Source organism: Lemur catta, chromosome 6 (assembly GCF_020740605.2).
Source record: "Lemur catta isolate mLemCat1 chromosome 6, mLemCat1.pri, whole genome shotgun sequence".
NCBI classification, from domain to species: Eukaryota; Metazoa; Chordata; class Mammalia; order Primates; family Lemuridae; genus Lemur; species Lemur catta.
The window spans coordinates 93,763,666-93,783,061 of NC_059133.1; the positions used below are offsets into that span (position 1 = coordinate 93,763,666).

The 19,396-nt window shown below is 43.0% G+C and overlaps 1 protein-coding gene across 1 annotated transcript in view; it reads left to right on the top strand.

Annotated features, from left to right (window-relative positions):
- The window catches only part of VWF (von Willebrand factor), a 143,813-nt gene that overhangs the window by 91,690 nt on the left and 32,727 nt on the right, over window positions 1-19,396 (top strand). The window contains exons 34-38 of the mRNA XM_045554544.1: window positions 192-369; window positions 11,181-11,401; window positions 12,592-12,784; window positions 12,998-13,339; window positions 15,218-15,417. Of these exons, the coding sequence (XP_045410500.1) occupies window positions 192-369; window positions 11,181-11,401; window positions 12,592-12,784; window positions 12,998-13,339; window positions 15,218-15,417 (1,134 nt within the window). The remainder of the gene's footprint in view (window positions 1-191; window positions 370-11,180; window positions 11,402-12,591; window positions 12,785-12,997; window positions 13,340-15,217; window positions 15,418-19,396) is intronic.

Genomic DNA, 19,396 nt, shown 5'->3' on the forward strand with positions numbered 1-19,396 from the left:
TTTTCCCTCTTACTGTGATCCTGGTTTTGCAGATCTACCTGTACCCCTCGTGTTCTGCTTCCGGTCTCATTAGTAAGCTCCTTGCCGTGCAGGCCTGTGTCCAGTTCCAGTGGTCGGTTGCCTGGTAGCCGGGCTCAGAGTTGGAATACCTCATCCTACTTCCTGCCTGAATCTGGTGTTTTCTTCTGCAGCCTGGGGACGTCTGGACCCTGCCAGATCAGTGCCACACTGTGACTTGCCAGCCAGATGGCCAGACCTTGCTGCAGAATCATCGGGTCAACTGTGACCGGGGGCCGAGGCCTTCATGTCCCAACAGCCAGTCCCCTGTTCGGGTGGAAGAGACGTGTGGCTGCCGCTGGACCTGCCCCTGTGAGTCTTTCTCTTCACCAGTCTGGACAGTGTCAAGGGCAGGGCTTTTAGCTCGCTGTGCAGAAAGGCAGAGCAGAAGCCAGCCTGCAGCAGCCCTTCCCTCCCCACTGTGTGCACAGTGCCACCTGCGCCTGGTTCCCTCCCTCACGTGCTCCCTGGACGAGTTTTCGTCCAGTCTCAGGGATCCCTGCCCTCTTGCTCTGTCTTTGGAAGGCATTTGCCCAGATCACGCATCGCCAGAAGGAAGAACTGCGTTTCCGAGATCAGTGCTCAGCTTGGCTGTTGGCAAGTCAAGCTTTAGGACTCCACGTGTTAACATTTGGGGTGCAGCAGTGGGGGTCCGGCAGTGAGCAGCCTGGTTTAAGTCTGTCTCATGTAAACGTAGACAGCATTCAGCCGTGGGGGTGGCACAGCCCTCTGCCCGTGTCTGGGAGACACGGCTGCCCACGTTGCCCCAACTCAGTAATGGCTTAACCATAACGCTGGACACGTGTAGCTTATGGGACGCAATCAAAGCTGGGTTTTATATCTCACTCTTCCTTTGGAATTTATATAGTGGGGCGAATTTCCCTCCTGGCCTAGATGAAAGCTCTACCAGACCTAATGTTATTTCTGTTCATTCATAAAGAATTCAATGGTCACTTGAAGTCCTATAGCAGTCTCAATTGTTAATTGGATGCCCACTGTTGTGTAACAATTAAAACTTTGAACTTGATTAGAGTTAAAACACCTCCCCAGTCCTAGTCTGGGCTTCCTGCCCCTGGAAAAGGGAGTGTGGTCAGCTTCTCTCCCAGCCTGGAGCATGGAGAGTGGGGAGTTGAGCAGTGGACCAGAAGGTTCCATGTGGCCAACACAGCTGTGCTCTGGCCTGGCAGGTGTTGGTGGCAGCCTTTCTCTTGCCAGATCTCTTGAGGATTTCCTTGCTGTGTTCCTCCAATACTCGATCCTAGGGGGCAAGCAGCAGCCTATATCCTTGGCCTGGCTGCTGCTTCTCCTGCTCAGCTTCTGGTTTTTTTGCATTCAACCCTTCATAGACTATCTTTCTTTTGCGGTCCTCCTTACTCTATAGCAGAAGTTCTCTTAGACATGATCACTTTTTTTTTTTTGGAGACAGAGTCTCACTCTTTTGCCCTGGGTAGAGTGCAATGGCATCATTGTAGCTCACAGAAACCTCAAACTCTTGGGCTCAAGCCATCCTCCTGCCTCAGCCTCCTGAGTAGCTGGTACTATAGGCACACACCACCAGACCTGGCTAATTTTTCTATTTTTTGTAGAGACGGTGTCTCACTCTTGCTCAGGCTGGTCTTGAACTCCTGAGCTCAAGCGAGCCTCCTGCCTCAGCCTCCCAGAGTGCTAAGATTATAGGTGTGAGCCATCGTGCCTGACTAGGATCACATTTAAAATAATCCCAGGCCATCATTCCTTGTGTAGGTCCTGTGTACGGTCCCCAGGATTCATATGCCTTTGTCCTACCATTGGAAGGGGATGTACTTGTTTCCCAGAACAGCAGCAAATCTCTCTCCTGTTGGCTGGCCACCTCTGGCCAATAGCCACAGCTTCTCTCCTTTAGATTCTTAGGACGTGTGTGCGTCACTGGTCCAGTGTCCCCATAACTGCATGGATCACAAACCCATCTCTTGGATTGGCCTCCTGAAAGTCCCGCTCACTGGGCTTGGCCTCCCTCGTGTCCCTCTGGGGGCAAGTGAGGATGTGGGACTCACAACACTGTAGCTTCTCTTTGCAAATAAATCATTTTTTAAGTCCAGTTCATCAACACCCCTCTTAAGTCCTTTTGTGCACTTAAAATGCGTGAAGGCCTTCAGGAGTGATAAAACCAGATTGTGGATATTATCTTCAAAAACATCTTAAAATAAAAAATTTGTTAGAAGTTTTTGTCTTGAATAATTTCAGACTTAAAAAATTTCAAAAGTAGTACAAGGAATTCCTATGTACCTTCACCTAGATTATGACATAATCATAGTATAATGATCAAAATCAGAAATTAACATCCATGAAAACTGTTATCTTATTCAAATTTTGCCAATTGCCCTGCTAATGTCCTTTCTTCCTGTCTAGGAGTCAATCCAGGTCACATATTACATTTAGTTGTCATGTCTCTTTAATCTTAAATCTGGAACAATAGCTTAGTCTTTGATTGTGACCTTGACATTTTTGAAGAGTACTGGCCGGTAATTCTTTAAAACATCTCTCATTTTGTGTTAAATTCAGATTAGAGCTTTGGTCGAGAATACCACAGAAGACATACTGTGCCCTTCGTCACTGCATCGTATAAAGAGGCAGGTGATATCAGTTTGCCCCGTGTAAGTTTGATCGCTTGGTTTAGCTGGCGTTCACCAGGATTTTCCACTGTAGAGTTACGATTTTCCTCTTTGCATTTAATAATTATCATGGGCAGAGATACTTTGAAACTGTCGAAATGTACTTTCACCCACCAAGCTTAGCAATTCATTGATGATTCTTGGCTAAAACAATTTTTACCGTGGTGTTTGCCAAATAGGGATTTTTGATTTTCATCATCCCTGCCAAATTTCTTAGTTGGAATTGTGAAAAGAAGGGCTCCTTCTTCTCTCTCATTTATTAATTTATTTATTCAATTATTTGTATCAGTAAGAGCTCATGGATTTTTATTTATTCTATGTGGCATAATCGATTATAGTGTTAATTGTTTTCTTGTTCAAATGATCCCAGATTTGGCAGTTGGGAGTCTTTTCGATTTTGGCTCTTTTGTCCTTTTGACATGTCCACATCCCTTCCTTTCTCAGACAGTAAGAAGCTGTGCTCTCTTCCACAATATGTTTATATATTTGCTTAATCCCAAAATACACATAAAGTAGTTTCAGGATTGCTAACCTATTCCTTTATGAAAACAAATCTACTAGCCAGAGTACAATATTTGGGTACAATTCTTTTTGTCTTTAGTCTTAGAATAAAATTTTGTTTTCCAAAGTTCTTTAGGTTAGTTCTCCCTGACCCCTTGCGTGTAGTCATGTTATTAATATTGTTAGTTTAATTTCTGTTTGTGTTCTGTTTTGGGCTCCCCTCATCCCCAGCCTTGTGATTTTACTTACATACTTATTTGTTTCTGTCACATGAAGCGTTGCCATGGTTCTAAAGGTCAGCACCCTGCAGGAAGGTGCACCGGGGTGTCACACCCTCCTTCCCTTTCCATCCTCCACCCATGCCCATGCACTCCCTGGAGGTGTCCAATCCCATTCATTTCTGGTTTATCCTTCCTGCGATTCTTTCTGTACAAATGGGCTTTGCCTTTTTTGATTAAAAGTATATCCTGGAAATTATCCAATACCAGTTCAAAGAAAGCTCCCTAGCACCCTATCGGGTACCACAGTTTACTCAACTGTTCTATGTATGTACATTTAGGTTATTTCCAATATTTTGAAATTACAAACACTGTTGCAATGAATAATCTTGAGTGTATGAATTTTCAAATAGTGGGTGGTATGTCTTCAGGGTAGATTCCTAGAAGTGAGGTTCATGGGTCAAAAGATAAGTGTTTATGAAGTTATTTTTAAGATATTGACAGATTCTTCTCCAAAAGGGAAGACTTGCTTGTGCAAAACTGGAATTTCTACCAGTTTGCTTTTCTATCAGCAATGCATGAGAGTGTGTGTTTTCCCCCAGCTTTGCCAACAGAGTTGGCAAAAGTGTTATTATGGTTTTTATTTTTTTTGCCAGTTTCTTACTCTTCAGGTAAGAAATGATATCTCAATGTACTTGAAACTCATTTCTCTAATGACGAGTGAGGTTAAACATCTTTTCATATGTTTCAATGCCATTTTATATCTATTTTTGTGAAATATCTATTCATGTTTCCTCCCCATTTTCCCATTTAAAAATTATGGCAAAAACACATAACATGACATCTAGTCAATAAATTTTCAAGTATACAATATAGTATTATTAGCTATTTGCACACTGTTGTACAGCAGATCTCTAGAACTTTTTCATCTTCTGTGACTGAGACTCTACACCCAATGAACAGCAACCCCCCGTGTTAACCAACTCCGGCCCCTCCAACCACCATTCTACTCTTTCCTTCTATGAGTTTGACAATTTTACATACCTCATATAAATGGAATATTTGTCCTTCTGTGACTGGCTTATTTCACTTAGTGTAACGTCCTCAAAGTTTATCTGTGTTGTAGCATGTGTAAGGATTTCCTTCTTTTTAAAGATGGAATAATATTCCAGTGTGTGTGTATCCTGCGGTTTCCCTATCCATTTGTCCAACACACATTGAGGTTGTTCCCACCTCTTGGCTATTGTGAATAACGTTGCAGAGAACATGGAAGGGCGGATCTCTCTCTGGGATCCCGATTTTAGTACTTTCGGATACATACCCACAGGTGGGATTGCTGGATCATATGGTAGTACTATTTTTCATTTTTTTAAGAAACCTTTTTAGTGTTTTCCATAGTGGCTACACCATTTTACATTCCCACCAGTCATGCACAAGGGTTCCAGTTTCTCCACATTGACATTAAGCCTTGGTATTTTCTGTTTTGGAGCATGTGTGTGTGTGTTCATAATGGCTGTCCTCACATGTGTGAGGTGATACTTCATTGTGGTTTTGATTTGCGTTTCCCTGATGATCAGTGACATTGGATGTTTTTTCATATACTTGTTGGCTTTTTGTGTGTCTTTTTGGAGAAATGTCTATTCAAGTCCTTTGCCCCCTTTAAAGTTGGGTTATTTGCATTTTATTTATTTATTTTCTTTGCTGAGTTGCAGGAGAAGCTTATCTGTTATGGATATTAATCCCGTATCAAATGTATGGTTTGCAAGTGTTTCCTCCCATTCCACAGGTTGTCTTCTCACTGTGTGGATTGTCTCTTTTACTGCACAGAGCTTGTTAGTTTGTTACAGTCCCACTTGTGTATGTTTGCTTTTCTTGCCTTGCTTTTGGTGTCGTATGTAAGAAATCATCACCAAGACCAATGAAGTTTTCCCCCTGTGTTTTCTTTTTTATAGTTTTTGGTCTTACAATGTGTTTAGGTTTGATTTGGGGTTGATTTTTGTGTATAGTATAAGGGTCTGGTTTCATTCTTTCTGCACGTGGATAGGTTGTTATTAGCACATAGAAATACAATTGATTTTGTGTCCTGCAACTTTGCTGAATTTATTAGTTCTAATAACATTTTTGTGAAAATTTTAGAGATTTTTACATGTAAGATCATGTCATCTGTGAACAGATCGAGCTTTACTTCTTTTCTGATTTGGATGACTTTTATTTCTTCTCCTTGCCTGACTGCTCTGGTGAGGACCAGCACTGTGCTGAACAGAAGTGAGAGGGGCGTCCTTGCCTTGCTCCTGAGGAAAAGCTTTCAGTTTTTTATCATCAGATAGGGTTTTAGCTGTGGGCTTTTCATAAATGGCTTTTATTTTATTGAGATAATTTCCTTCTATTCTTAGTTTGTTGAATGTTTTAATCATGAAATAGTGTTGAATTTTAACAAATGTTTTTTCTGCATCTATTGAGACGATCGTGTGATTTTTATCCTTTGTTCTGTTAATGTGATTTATCACACTGATTTTCAGATGTTGAACCATCCTCACATCCCGGGATAAATTCCACTTGGTCAGGGCTTATGATCCTTTAATTGTGCTGCTGAATTCCATTTGCTAGTATTTGTTGTGGATTTTTGCATCTCTAATCATTAGGAATATTGGCCTGTTGTTTTCTTTTTCTGTAGAATCTTTGTCTAGCTTTGATATCAGGGCAATTCTGGCCTCATAAAATAGGTTTGGAAGTGTTTCCTTTTCTTCAGTGTTTTGGAAAAGTTTGAGGAAAATTGACCTTAATTCTTCTTTAAATGTTTGGTAGAATTCTCCAGTGAAGCCATCTGAGTTTTCTTTTGTTGGGAGGTTTTGATTAATAATTTACTCTCCTACTGGTTGTGGGGCTGTTCCAATTTTCTGTTTCTTCATCATCCAGTCTTGGTAGGTTGTATGTTTCAGAGATTTATTAATTTCTTTAGGTTGCCCAACTGTTGGTGATAATTGTTCATGATAGTCTCTTACAATCCTCTTCATTTCTGTGCTATCAGTTGTGATGTCTCCTCTTTCATTTCTGATTTTATTTATTTGGGTCTTCTCTTTTTTTCTTATTTAATTTAGCTAAAAGTTTGTCAATTTTGTTGATATTTAAGAAAAACCCAACTCTTGTTGATTTTTTTCTATTCTGTATTTCATTTATTTCTGCTTAAATCTTTATTTTTTCCTTCCTTATGCTAATTTTGGGCTTAGGTTGTTCTTTTTCTAGTTCCTTAAGTTGTAAAGTTAGGTAGATTGTTTTAGATGTTTTTAAAATGTAGATGTTTACTGCTAAAAACTTCCCTCTATGATTGCTTTTGCTGCATTCCATAAGTTTTGCTATGTTGTGCTTTAGTTTTCATTTTTCTTAAAATATTTTCTGATTTCTCTTTTGATTTCTTCTTTGACCTATTGGTTGTTCAAAAGTGTTGCTTAATTTCCACATATTTGATAATTTTCTGAAATTCCTTCTAATAGTGGTTTCTACTTTCATTCTATCATGGCCAGAAAAGATAATTTGGTATGATTTCAGTCTTCTTAAGTTTGTTAAGATTTCTTTGTGAACTAGCAAGTGACCTGTTCTGGAAACTGTTCCATGTGCACTTGAGAAGAATGTGTATTCTGCTGCCGTGGGTAACATGTTCTGTGTGTGTCTGTTAGGTCCACTCTGTGGTGTTGTCCACGCCTTCTGTTTCTGCACTGATCTTCTGTCTGTATGTTCTATCCGTTACTGAAAGTGGGGTATTGAAATCTCTTACTGTTATTGTGTTCTCTATTTTTACCTTCAGTTCTATCAATGTTTGCTTTATATATTTGGGTGCCTTAATGTTAGGTGCATATGTATTTATAATTATTATATCTTCCTGGAGAATTGACTTCTCTATCATTATATAATATCCTTTTTTTGTCTCTTGTGACCATTTTTGATTTAAAGTCTATTTTGTTCTATGTAAGTATGGATACCTCTGCTCTCTTTTGGTTACCATTGACATGGAATACTTTTTTCCATCTTTTCACTTTCAATCTGTATGTTTCCTTAAATCTAAAGTGAGTCTCCTGTAGACAGCATATAGTTATATCTTGTTTTATTTAATTTTAAAAAATCCATTCAACCACGCTGTATCTTTTGATTGGAGAGTTTATTATATTTACATTTAAAGTAATTGTTGACAGGGAAAGACTTACTATTGCCATTTTGTTAATTATTTTCTGTCTGTCTTGTAATAGCTTTTTTGTCCCTCTTTCTTCTCTTGTTCTTCTTTGTGTTTCATTGATTTTTTGTTTTTTGGTAATTATATGGTTTGATCCCTTTCTCATTTTCTTTTGTGTATCTTCTATAGGTCTTTTATTTGTGGTTATTACAAAGCTTACATAAAACATTCCATAGTTATAACTGTGTATTTTAAGCTGATATTTCAATTGCATACAAAAAATCTACTCTTTTTCTCCCTCTTCTTTACTTTGTTATTGATGTCACAAATTATATTTTTATACCATATATTAACAAATTTTTATAGTGATAATTATTTTTATAATTTTGTCTTTTAGGTTCTATACCAGAGTTCAAAGTGATTTCTTTAAATTTGCTGTAAAATATACATGACATAAAATTTACCATTTTAACCTTTTTTAAGTGTACAGTCCTGTCACATTAAGTACATTTACATTGTTGTGCAACCTTTACCACTATTCATCTCCAGAACTTTCTTCATCTTGCAAAACTGAAACTCTCTCCATTAAACAATTACACTTCATTTCCCCTTCTAGGCTTGGTGGGGTTTTTGTTGCCGTTGTTTGTTTGTTTTGTGGGTATAACTTTCTCTAATTCTTGCTAACTTTCTGTAATTCTTTCATGGAAATTGGTATACTTGAGCTTTTTCTTTTTATCTATTAGAGTTAATTTCAGTAATCTTTATTTTCCTAGAAATTTATCCATTTCATCTCGATTTTCAAATTTATTTTATAGAGGTCTTTAAAGTAGTCTTTTATAATATTTTAAAAAATTCTCTTTCAGTAGTAATTTTCGTTGGTCATTTCTTAATTTGTAAATATATGCACGTTATGTTTTTTCTTGATCAAGTTAACTCATGGTTTGTCTTTGTGAATTTCTTTTAAAAAAATCAGGATTTCAATTTATTAGTTATGTTTTCTGTTTGTTTTGCCTCATTATTTTCTGCTTTTATCTTTATTCTTTTATTATTTTCTTCCTTGAATTTTCTTTTAGTTTACTATTTTTGTGCTTTTCTATTTTGTTGGAATGGGGAATTTCATTCATTTTCATTCTTTCATTTTTATTGATAGAAGTGTTTGGTGCTAGTAATTTTCTTATCATCACTTTAAATGTATCTCCATGAGTCTGACATATAGTATTTTCATTATCATTATTTATGTTAGAAATTCTGTAATATCAGTTTGTATTTCCCCTTTCACCCAAGATTTACATAATAAATTAAAAAATTTCCAAGTATGAGTTCTTTAAAAATCTAAGAATATAATCTCTAATTTTATCACACTCTGATCAGAGTGTTGTTTGTAATAGTTCTACTTTATGGAAGTTACTGTTATTTTCTTTAAGACCTAATACATGATCAATTTTTGTGAAGGTGTGTTCTTTATTATCAAGGTGTAGAGATCCTTCTCTCTCTTTCTCTCTCTCATTCTCTCTCTCATAAGATTTTGTTGTTTAGGCCTTCTATATCTTTTGCCCATTTATTTATCTTATACTGAGAGTGGTGTGTGGTCTCCTACTATTAGTTTGTCTATCGGTGTCTCCTTGCCTCTCCTGTAGTTTTTGCTTCATAAAGATATTAGCAAAGATGATTACATAGATAAAAACAGTCATTTAAGTTGTTTTGATATCATTTCCTAGTCATCTCTTAGTTGGAGGAAGCTTGTTGTCTAGCCAATTTCTCAAGAAGGGCTATGGGCAAAGAATTCCATAAGTTCTTATATATTTAGAACTGTTTTTCTGTAGCATTGATGCTGGAAGGGCACCTTGGCTAAATATGAAATTCATGATTCACACTTTCTTTCATTGAATTTCTGAAAAATGCTGCTCCATTGCTGCCTTGCTTTGTATGTTGTTGAGAATTCTGATACCAATGTAATTCTTTTGCCCTTGTAAATTATTTGATCTTTTTTGACTGGAGGCCTGGAAAATTTTCCCTTTATCTTGAGGTCTCATAGTTTTACTGTAATATGTCTCAGAGTTGACTGTTATGGCTTAATTTTTCCAGACATCTGGTGCATGCTTTCAATATATCGATTTGGTTCTTTTTTGATTTCCAGAATCTTTTCGTGGGTTATAGTCTTTAAATATTAGTTCTGTTCCATTGTTTTATTTTTCTCTTTCAAGACTCCATTTTTTCCTGTCTTACATACTCATGACTTTCTCTGTGACCTTTTTACTTCCTTCATTAACTCCTTTTCATTCTCTTACCCGAGATCACCATGCAAGCGAGTGGTAGGACAGGATTCAGCCCGAGTTCCTCCGGCCCTGAAGTGCCCATTCCACTGTTACGTCATCTCGTGGTGGGGAGAGCCACTCTCACTGGCTTGCCACGTGTGAGCCAAAACCATTTCTTTTTCTTGTGATCCATTATGTTCTCATGGCAGTGGGGCTGGCTCTTTGGCATGACAATAGTAACAGCTGGTGTTTGGGGTCACTTAGAGCTTGGATGCTCACAGGCCAAGAGTGTTCAGTGCGGCCACTTGGAAATGACGGCTCGAGGGCTTAGGGGACTCTGAGTGGAAGAACTTCTGGGAGGCTGCTCGGCTCTGGCAGATGGCACATCCAGACCCACCGTTTGTCAGTGGGTGTTCTGTGTGACAGTCCCCCATGCAGGTGGGGAGTCCTCGGGCCTGGCGGTGAGTGAGGGACATTAGTGGGGCCTCACTGCTCCACCGAATCTGCCTCTCAGTTCTTGGACTTTTATTCATTCACCACTGTAAATGTGGTCATGGTTTGTTTGGAAAGCTCATCTCCAACTTCATTTAGGTCCAAGATCAGCTTTCGAATTATTTATGGTAGTGGTGCCTTCAATGTGGGGATTTTTACCAAATCATCTTATGTAGATGCAAAGTGATTAATATTCACAAATGGTATCTTAATGGGAACCTTGAGAATTTGCTGATTATGTGAATGAATCAGGGTCAAATGAGGGAGCTCTGAGACCCACTCATTTGTTTTGGCTGTGGAAATATTTCTCCTGTGTGATCTCTGAAGGAATTAAGTCAACACGGCCACTTGTACCATTAGTCACTTGGCAGCTGAAAGGACACGTGTATCTTTAGGTGAATTTTCTTTACAATGAGATCATGAGCTCAAAGCTTGCTTAACTTTTTGTGATTTCAACAAGTCGTAACACCCCTGGAACTTAACTTTGTTTCCTGGGCCAAGGTGTCTATCCCTGTGGAGTGGATCATTCACACTGCACATTTACAGTTTTTTAGAAGTGTGGTTCCATAATTTGCCATGTCTTTATGTAATATTTGTCCTTCCAAACGTTCTCCAGGAACATATTTAATGGCCAAGTGTTACCTACCTAAGCCTCTCTACCTCTCAGAGCTTCAGTTTCCCCATCTGTAAAAAGGAGGAAAGTGGTCTGTATGACCTCAAAAGGCCTGTTCAGCTCCCAACTGTATTTGTCTGTGTGCACCGTGGTCACCCCTGCCTCTCTGTATGTAGCAGGTGTGGGATTTGGCTATGTCACACCTGCCCTCTGCTCTCCTCTGTCCAGGTGTGTGCACAGGCAGCTCCACTCGGCACATTGTGACCTTTGATGGGCAGAATTTCAAGCTGACTGGCAGCTGTTCTTATGTCCTATTTCAAAACAAGGAGCAGGACCTGGAGGTGATTCTCCATAAAGGTGCCTGCGGCCCTGGGGAGGGGCAGAGCTGCATGAAGTCCATTGAGGTGAAGCACAGCGGCCTCTCCATCGAGCTCCACGGCGACATGGAGGTGAGTGGTGCTTTCTGTGGGCCCCCTGGCAAGGCAGCAGCTGAACCACAGGGAAGCTGCCTGGACCCGGTGCACTTGGCTTTAGCTGGAGCCCTTGTTGGGAACTCAGCCTTCTACTTACCTAGAGGAACACCATCTTCTTATGAGGGGTTTATTGCCATCTCCTGTGTCTTGGTGTGATTTCGGGGTGTTCTGGGCCGAGATTTGGAAGAGAGAATCAGTTTCAGGTAGTGTGAGATTGTGACTTTAGTGCCAGTGTCTGGCACTGGTAGAGACTTGGGATTGGTACCAGGACTGCTTACCCAGGGTGTGTTGGGAGCCCAGTGCCTGAGCCCTGTGGGCTTTCCAAAGGGAGATATTTAGGGCCTGAATTAGGGCCTTTGAAAATATTTAAGACCTAAACAAAATGTATGGCTCCACAATTTGAAAAGAAAACTGCAAAACGGCTGTAAATAAATGTTTGATAAAATGTTTATGAAGGGTTACATTATGCCAACCTGTTTCCTTATTCCTGTAGATATCATAAATATTTCATTGTGTGGAAACAATTTGTAGGCTAGATTTTCTCATTTTGCAAAAATTCCTGAATATGAACAATGATTGCTGAAAAATCATAGCTAGTCATATATTAAGTGAGTATCTCATAGCCCAAAATTCTAAAGTCAAAATGATTTAAAAGAAAACCCTTCCGAAATTTTTACAGCAGAAACTATATTCATCACAGGACATGAGTACAGTTTAATATGTTTGATGTGATATATGGTGGGGCCACCAAAGTAAGAACTCCTAGTGACACACTTACACACAATAAAGACTTAAAGTCATCCCAGTAGATGCTCCTGGAGACACTGCCCCGAAGAGTTGGCAAAATGGCAACTTTCCCAGCCCATCTTGAAGGGTCGCCCTTCCCTGTTGAGTCACATAGACTTCAGTCCCTGGGCTTTCGGGTTCCAGGGGCACGGCTGTCTGTACGGTATAACACTAATAACAGCCGGTTCTCTGGTGGACTCCGTAAAGCCCCTTTATGTCAGTAGCCCTGCTGGCACCGTCAGCGTTTGTGGCCAATGCTGCAGCTCGGTGTGATGACTGTGCCGTGATTCTCAGTAACCACAGTGAGAAGCCGGAGTGGGGGGACATTCTAGGACTCCTCATTGCTAGGACTACCGATGAACTTTTTCTTCTTTGGGCAGGTGACGGTGGATGGGAGACTGGTCTCTGTCCCTTACGTGGGCGGGAACATGGAAGTCAGCATCTACGGTGCCGTCATGCACGAGCTCAGATTCAGCCGCCTCGGCCACATCCTCACGTTCACTCCGCAAAACAATGAGTTCCAGCTGCAGCTCAGCCCCAAGACCTTTGCTTCAAAGATGTATGGTCTCTGTGGTAAGAACATTTTCTTAGCACCCCCACCTTACGTTTATAAGCCTCACTTGCTGTACTCAGAGGGCTCTTGGATGCTTATTATTTCCGGGTCCATTGTCAAGGCCCCAGCAGCAAGGGTCAGACCCTGGTGGGGATGGAGAATGGCCGGCCAGTCTCCGGCATCAGGGATTTGGTACCCGGGGCCGCCAGCTTCGTCTTTTCTTGTTTCTCTAGGGATCTGTGACGAGAACGGGGCCAATGACTTCATGCTGAGGGATGGCACGGTCACCTCGGACTGGAAAGCACTTGTCCAGGACTGGACCGTGCAGCGGCCGGGGCAGACGTGCCAGCCTGTTCCCGAGGAGCAGTGCCCTGTCCTCGACAGCCCCCACTGCCAGGTCCTGCTCTCAGCCCTGTTCGCTGAGTGCCACACGGTCCTGGCTCCAGCCACGTTCTATGCCATCTGCCAGCAGGACAGTTGCCACCGGGAGCGAGTATGTGATGTGATCTCCTCTTACGCCCACCTCTGTCGGACCAGTGGGGTCTGTGTCGACTGGAGGACAACTGATTTCTGTGGTGGGTCTCCCTGTGCCCCTCTGAAAACCCCGAGACCAACGAAGTGGGCCCCTGGTTCTTTATCTGGCTAGTAAAGACAGAAATCCCTGCATTTCCTATTACCTAGGATCCGGTTGGGATCCAATAAGATGGTAGATATATAGGTACTCTGAATGTAGACCTTGTATGTAATTAAAGAATGATCCTTTCCATTGATATTTCTATAGTTCAAATATGATTTTAATGTGTTAGACACATTCAGGCATCAGCAAAAGACTGTATAACCAGTCACATTGAATTTGAAATTCCACCGAGCTTTAGCAAACACAGTGTAGAGTACTATGAGCAGGATTTCTTTGTAATTTCAGAATATTATGGGGGTACAAACATTTTGGTTACATATAATGCCTTTTATGAGCAGGATTTTGAAGCTTGAGTAGAATCTTGCCATTTGGTGACCAAAAAGCTTCTTAATTGCCAATGCCGCAGGATTGCTAGTACGGATGTCTTCCCCCTAAGGTCAGCTTCTGGACTTGCACTTGGCATTTATTTATTATTTAAAATGCAGGGGATACCAAAATGAATCAGATATGGATCCTGCCCTCCAGCAGTGCTGGAGTGAAAAGAACAATGAACTTGAAATCCTCAATTATCACACATGGTCCTTGACTGTTCTTTGAGGGAAATCACTACCACAAGCATGTTGGAGTCTCAGGCTTTCCCATCTCAGAGCTGTCAGCAGCTCTAACCTGGGGCATCCTAGTCCCAGCTCACCTGGCCATGGGCTGTTCTCTTAGTCTTTCTGGACCTCAGCTTCTGCATCTTAGGATGAGACAGTTGGACTGGGCAACCTCTAGGTTCCTTTGAGGTCTGATTTTCGGAGTCTATATGGACGATACTGCCTCCTCTCAACCTGCCTGTAGATCAAGGGCAAATGTTAGCTTTTAAGTTACCGGAAGCACCTGTGCCTACTGATTTCCTTGTGTACTTCCTGGTTACTTGCTGTGCATACAGAGAAAAACCCTTGGCGCTCCAAATCCTTGGCGCTTCACCACCTGCCGTGGCATCATGAGCATGTGAGACAGTCATTGAGTAGGTCAGGACGGGAGAAGTGAATCACCTGGTGGCTTCTTTCCTAAGGCAGCTCTTCGTAGCTGTGTTCTCCTTATTAAATTTTAAGAAGATTTTAAAGTATCAAATACATCTGTATTTAAAAAAAGGACCACAAAACCTCCTAAGAACACACAGGTTCGTGTAGTTAGGATCAGATTTGGCAGCAAGAAGCAGAGAAATAGAGTTCTCTGTCGTACCGCTGGTCAGAGGTAGGGGGCTCTGCTGGTTCCGGGCTCAGGTTGGATCCAGGCTGTTTGCTCGGCCCTCACCTGGGTGTGGTCTTTTTCTGACGGAGCTGTAGCTCCACACTCACGTTCCACCCAGCAGGGTGGTAGCAGGAGGGGAAAACGACAAAGAACACGCACAGCTGTCTTTTTCTGTCTGGCGAATGGACACGCTTGAAGCTCTGACTTGGGGGGATGGGCGGTACATGGGCAATATATATAACCTGAACTTTTGTACCCCCATAATAAGATGAAATAAAAAAAAAAAGGTTCCTGGAAGCTGCCATAGGATACTGCACTTCCTCTTACAGTTCACTGGGCAGCACTTGGTCACCCTTAGTTGCAGGTGGGGCTGGGAAATGCACTCCTTACTCTGGATGGCTGCGTGTCCAGATGAAAGTTCTGTTTCTACGGAAGATGAGGATAATGGAAACAGGTAGAAAGCAGCCTTCTCTGCCCCAGCGGTTTGTCGGGTGATTGAGCATGTCCGGTCAGCTGTGCCTCTGTTTCCCTCCGGCTGCTGTGGGCCTTTGGGACTGACCTCGTCCTCCTCCGTCTGCAGCTATGTCCTGCCCACCGTCCATGGTGTACAGCCACTGCGAGCGCGGCTGTCCCCGGCACTGTGATGGCAACGCGAGCTCCTGTGGGGACCATCCCTCAGAGGGCTGCTTCTGCCCCCCGGGCCGAGTCCTGCTGGAAGGCAGCTGTGTCCCCGAGGAGGCCTGCTCGCAGTGTGTCGGTGAGGATGGAGTACGGCGCCAGGTAGGAGCCCTGGCCTCTCACCGTGGGGCTTCGTCCCTCTGGGGTGGGTGGGCAGCAGTGCTCACCAGTGACTGTCCCCTTCCAACTGTGGCCCTTAAGGGGATCACTGAGCAATAGGGAGGCAGTATTGCATAACGGCTTTGAACTCAGATAGATCTGGGTTCAAATCCTGGGTCTGTCATGTATTATCTGTGGGATCAAACACTGCAGTGTTGTTACCGCATTATTATTATTATCATTTGTATTATTATATTCATGTAAGTAGAACAATATAGGAACCCAGGAGGGAAAGGGAAAAGAATATTTTATGTGGTAATGTCTGCCATTATTAAGATACATTGTGTACCTTGATTGTGCCAAACACTAGATATTCATTATCTCAGTGTTTTCAAAGGTGTGTTTTGCAGGGTGTTAACAGTTTCTTGTGGTCAAGTGAGTTTAAAGAACTCTATTATTTATTTATTTAAAATTTAAAAAAAAAGCTTTTTTGTAAAGATGAGGTCTCACTTTGTTGCCCAGGCTGGTCTCAAACTCCTGGGCTCAAGCAATCCTCCCACTTTGGCCTCCCAAAGTGCTGGGATTACAGGTGTGAGCTACCATGCCCAGCTTAAAGAAATCTAGCTAAACATAGTTAAACAGGCTTTCTTTTTTCAGGACTCTTTAGAGCTTTTAATGTGCTGTTGTACACTGCAAATATTTAAGAGTGTTTTTGCTTCTCAGACTAATTTGACCATAGAGCTTGTCTGTGTGTGGTGGAGTGTGTAGGTGTGTGTGTGCATGCACGGGTGTGTGTGTGTGTGTGTGTGTGTGTGTGTGTGTGTGTGTGTAACCTCCCTTTGGACTAGGGCTACATGCAATTGAATATCCTCCATTACTCTAAAATACTCACAAAAAACCTATGCGAAAACTAAAACTTAAGGTACTTAATAACTTGCCCATGGACACAGTTTGTAAGTGATGGAGTTGGGAGTTGGACTCCAAAGATGTGACTCTTCCCACTGTCTGAAATTACCCTTTTGCTACATCTTTTTTGGACTGATTTGCTTGGTAGACGTTGAGACATCAATTCCTTTAGCTCCTTAGGAGTAATTGAGTGCATGAGTGCATTTTGAACGGATATTTACCAAATTCCCACATCTTGGCCTAAAATGGCAGTCATATTTCTTCAAAGTTGACACCAGCAATATTTGTAGGATCTGTGTGTCTGTGCACGTGTGAATGTGTGCAGTGTCCCCATCCTTCATCTGTGACAGTGAAACTACAGAGCATGGTAGAGGTAGGAGCGTATTTGGCCGCTAGCAAAGGAGAATGTGTTCTATATTATTCCAGACCAACACCTTCATCATCACCAAGGAGGGCCATCGTCACTAAGTGGACCAGCTGGGTGACTTATCACTCTATTTAATCACAACTGGGGGAACTCATGGTAGAGCTAGCTAACCAGCCTGGAGAGTGATGAAAACGATATTCCAATAACTACACTATTTTGTCTCTGATATTGCAAACTGGAAAATGGACCATTTTATTTGATTCCTCCCAAAACTCTGTAGGGTCATTATCACAAGTCCTGTGGAATGGCTGAGTAGCACCAGCCAGACGACATGGGGCCATAAAGCTGGGATTCCTGTTCACTTGTCCCCCGTGGTGTCCTAGCCCTGCCATGGATCTCACGAGCACTCTGAGCTAGCGGGTGTCCACGTGGGTGCACCCACCAGGGATACTGCTTGGGTGGGTCTCATCTGCTCTGGTGGGTCCTAGTGGACCCCATTTGTTCTCACTGTAGACTAGACGAGCTGGGAGAGAAGCCCAGTCCTGCTCTGCCACCACACGCCAGCTTGCCAAGTTAAGTAGTTGCCTGTTCTATGATATTCCCCAAATGAGCTGGCAACACCTTACATTCCTCTCCCTGATGTGCATAGCTCCTGGGCTCCCGCGGGGCTCGAATGATGGGTGCCGTTTACATGTGGGGCCAGCGCCCAGTGGCAGTTTCAGACGGGTTCCTGGTAGTGGCAAAGTGCTTGCTCTCCGAGGGAGGCAGAGTGGTCTCCACCCTGTTGCCTGGCATTCTGTGGTGAGAAGTAAGCTCCAGCATGCCGTGGCTCTGGCTCCATGAGTGTCAGACGCCTGCAGGGTCCCGAGAGCAGGAAGCCTGTGGGTGTCATCTTGGTGTCTCCGGCCCCTTCCGTGCACGCCCCTCTGTGACACCACCTCCCCTCGCTGCTCCCCTCACCTTCGGCCCAGCACTCAGAGTGCGCGCTTGAGTTGAGTCACGAATCCTTCCGAATGGTGAAATATTTGACACAGAAACTGTCTTACAAATATCTTTTTAAAAATCAAGTAACATAAAATCAGTCAATAGAAAACCAATTTTGGGAACACAGCCAGTTTTAGTTGTTTCAGAAAATATAGATTAAATGGATGAAGACAAATATCCAGCCACCTGCCTTTCCAGCTTTTACTTTTAAAGCAGAGAAAGAATAAAACTCCAATATGAACATCATTTCCATTACATCAATTTTTTAAAACTGAAAAATAAAGCCCAGAAAACCTTTCTTCAGGGAAATAAACCAGGGCATAAAACTATTGTAGTAACTTCAGAAGGGCACAATATTTACCAGTTTCCATAGCTTTTGCTTATTTTACAAGAACGGAGTGTAAAGATGTGAGCCTTTGTAGCAGGCTCAGAAGGGACCCAGAGCCACGCACAGGCTGTCCCTTGCTCCGTGCTGCTGCTGCTGGGGCTGTACCGACAGGCACAAGCTCAGCCAGAACTGTGTCCACCGCCCAGGAGCCTGGAGCCGCCTCCCCTCCCTCAGCCCCTGCGTAGCCGGCTCAGGGCTTGCAGTTCATTTTCATCCTCCATGCAGTCCTCCAACTGCCGGTGGGCGGTGCATGATGACTCGCTTGTGGCCCTTCTCCGACCCTGGGCTTTGAAGACTTCAGTTTCCCCCCCTATATTCTCTGTAGGCCGTTCTTGTGTCACCTTTATTTAATCTTTGACTTCTGCTGGCTCTCATACCTGTTTTGTCCCAGTGGCAGTCACGCCCCGGCCCTGGAACCTGGCAGGTGCGACAGGCCTGCCTGCAGTTGGCCTGCGCCTGTGCGGGAGTGCCACCTGCTGGCCACTTTGCTGCATAGCCTGGCCAGGCCCGGAGAGCGGCCACCATCACTTTTGGAAGCTCAGCCTTTGCTTTTTCGGGGGTGGTTGATTCTGTCACCTGCCTTGGGCGGGCCTCGTTTAAGCTTCCTGGGAAAATGAAAATGCTTGGAGAAGCAGGTTGAATGCCTGCTTTTGGTCATCTCTTGTGGTGTTGCCCACTTTCAGGATAGTTGGAAAGTTGTATGATTTATTCATTTTTTTTTTTTTTTTTTTGAGACAGAGTCTCACCCTGTCCCCCCAGCTAGAGTGCAGTGGCTTCCTCATAGATCACAGCAACCTCAGACTCCTGGTCTCAAGCGATCCTCCCCAGCCTCCCGAATAGCTGGGACTACAGGCACGTGCGCCATGACACCCGGCTAATTTTTCTATTTTTAATAGAGATGGGGTCTCATTCTTGCTCAGGCTGGTCTTGAACTCCTGAGCTCAAGCAATCCTCCCACCTCCGCCTCCCAGGCTGCTAGGATTACAGGTGTGGCCCACTGCACCCAGCCTGATTTATTCTTGAGTTTAGATGTCTGAGGTCCACATTTAAAAAGAGAGAAAAAAAAAACCAAACCAAAATGTATACAAAACATAACCCTCTCCACTCTCATTTCGTCACTTCTGCCTGCCCCAGCCCTTGAGGCCAGCGCCCTGCGTTCCTCCCCAGGTCTCCCAGTCCCTGGAGAGACCCCAGAATGGCACTGCTACAGCCCCTTTTTTGATTTTCTATTCCTGGTCCTTCCCTTTCCCACCCTGTGTTAGCGCTCTGCTCTCGGAGGCGGCTCCGGCTCACAGACGGTCAGGGCTGCACCTTGTCTGCCGGGAGGAGGCAAAGTC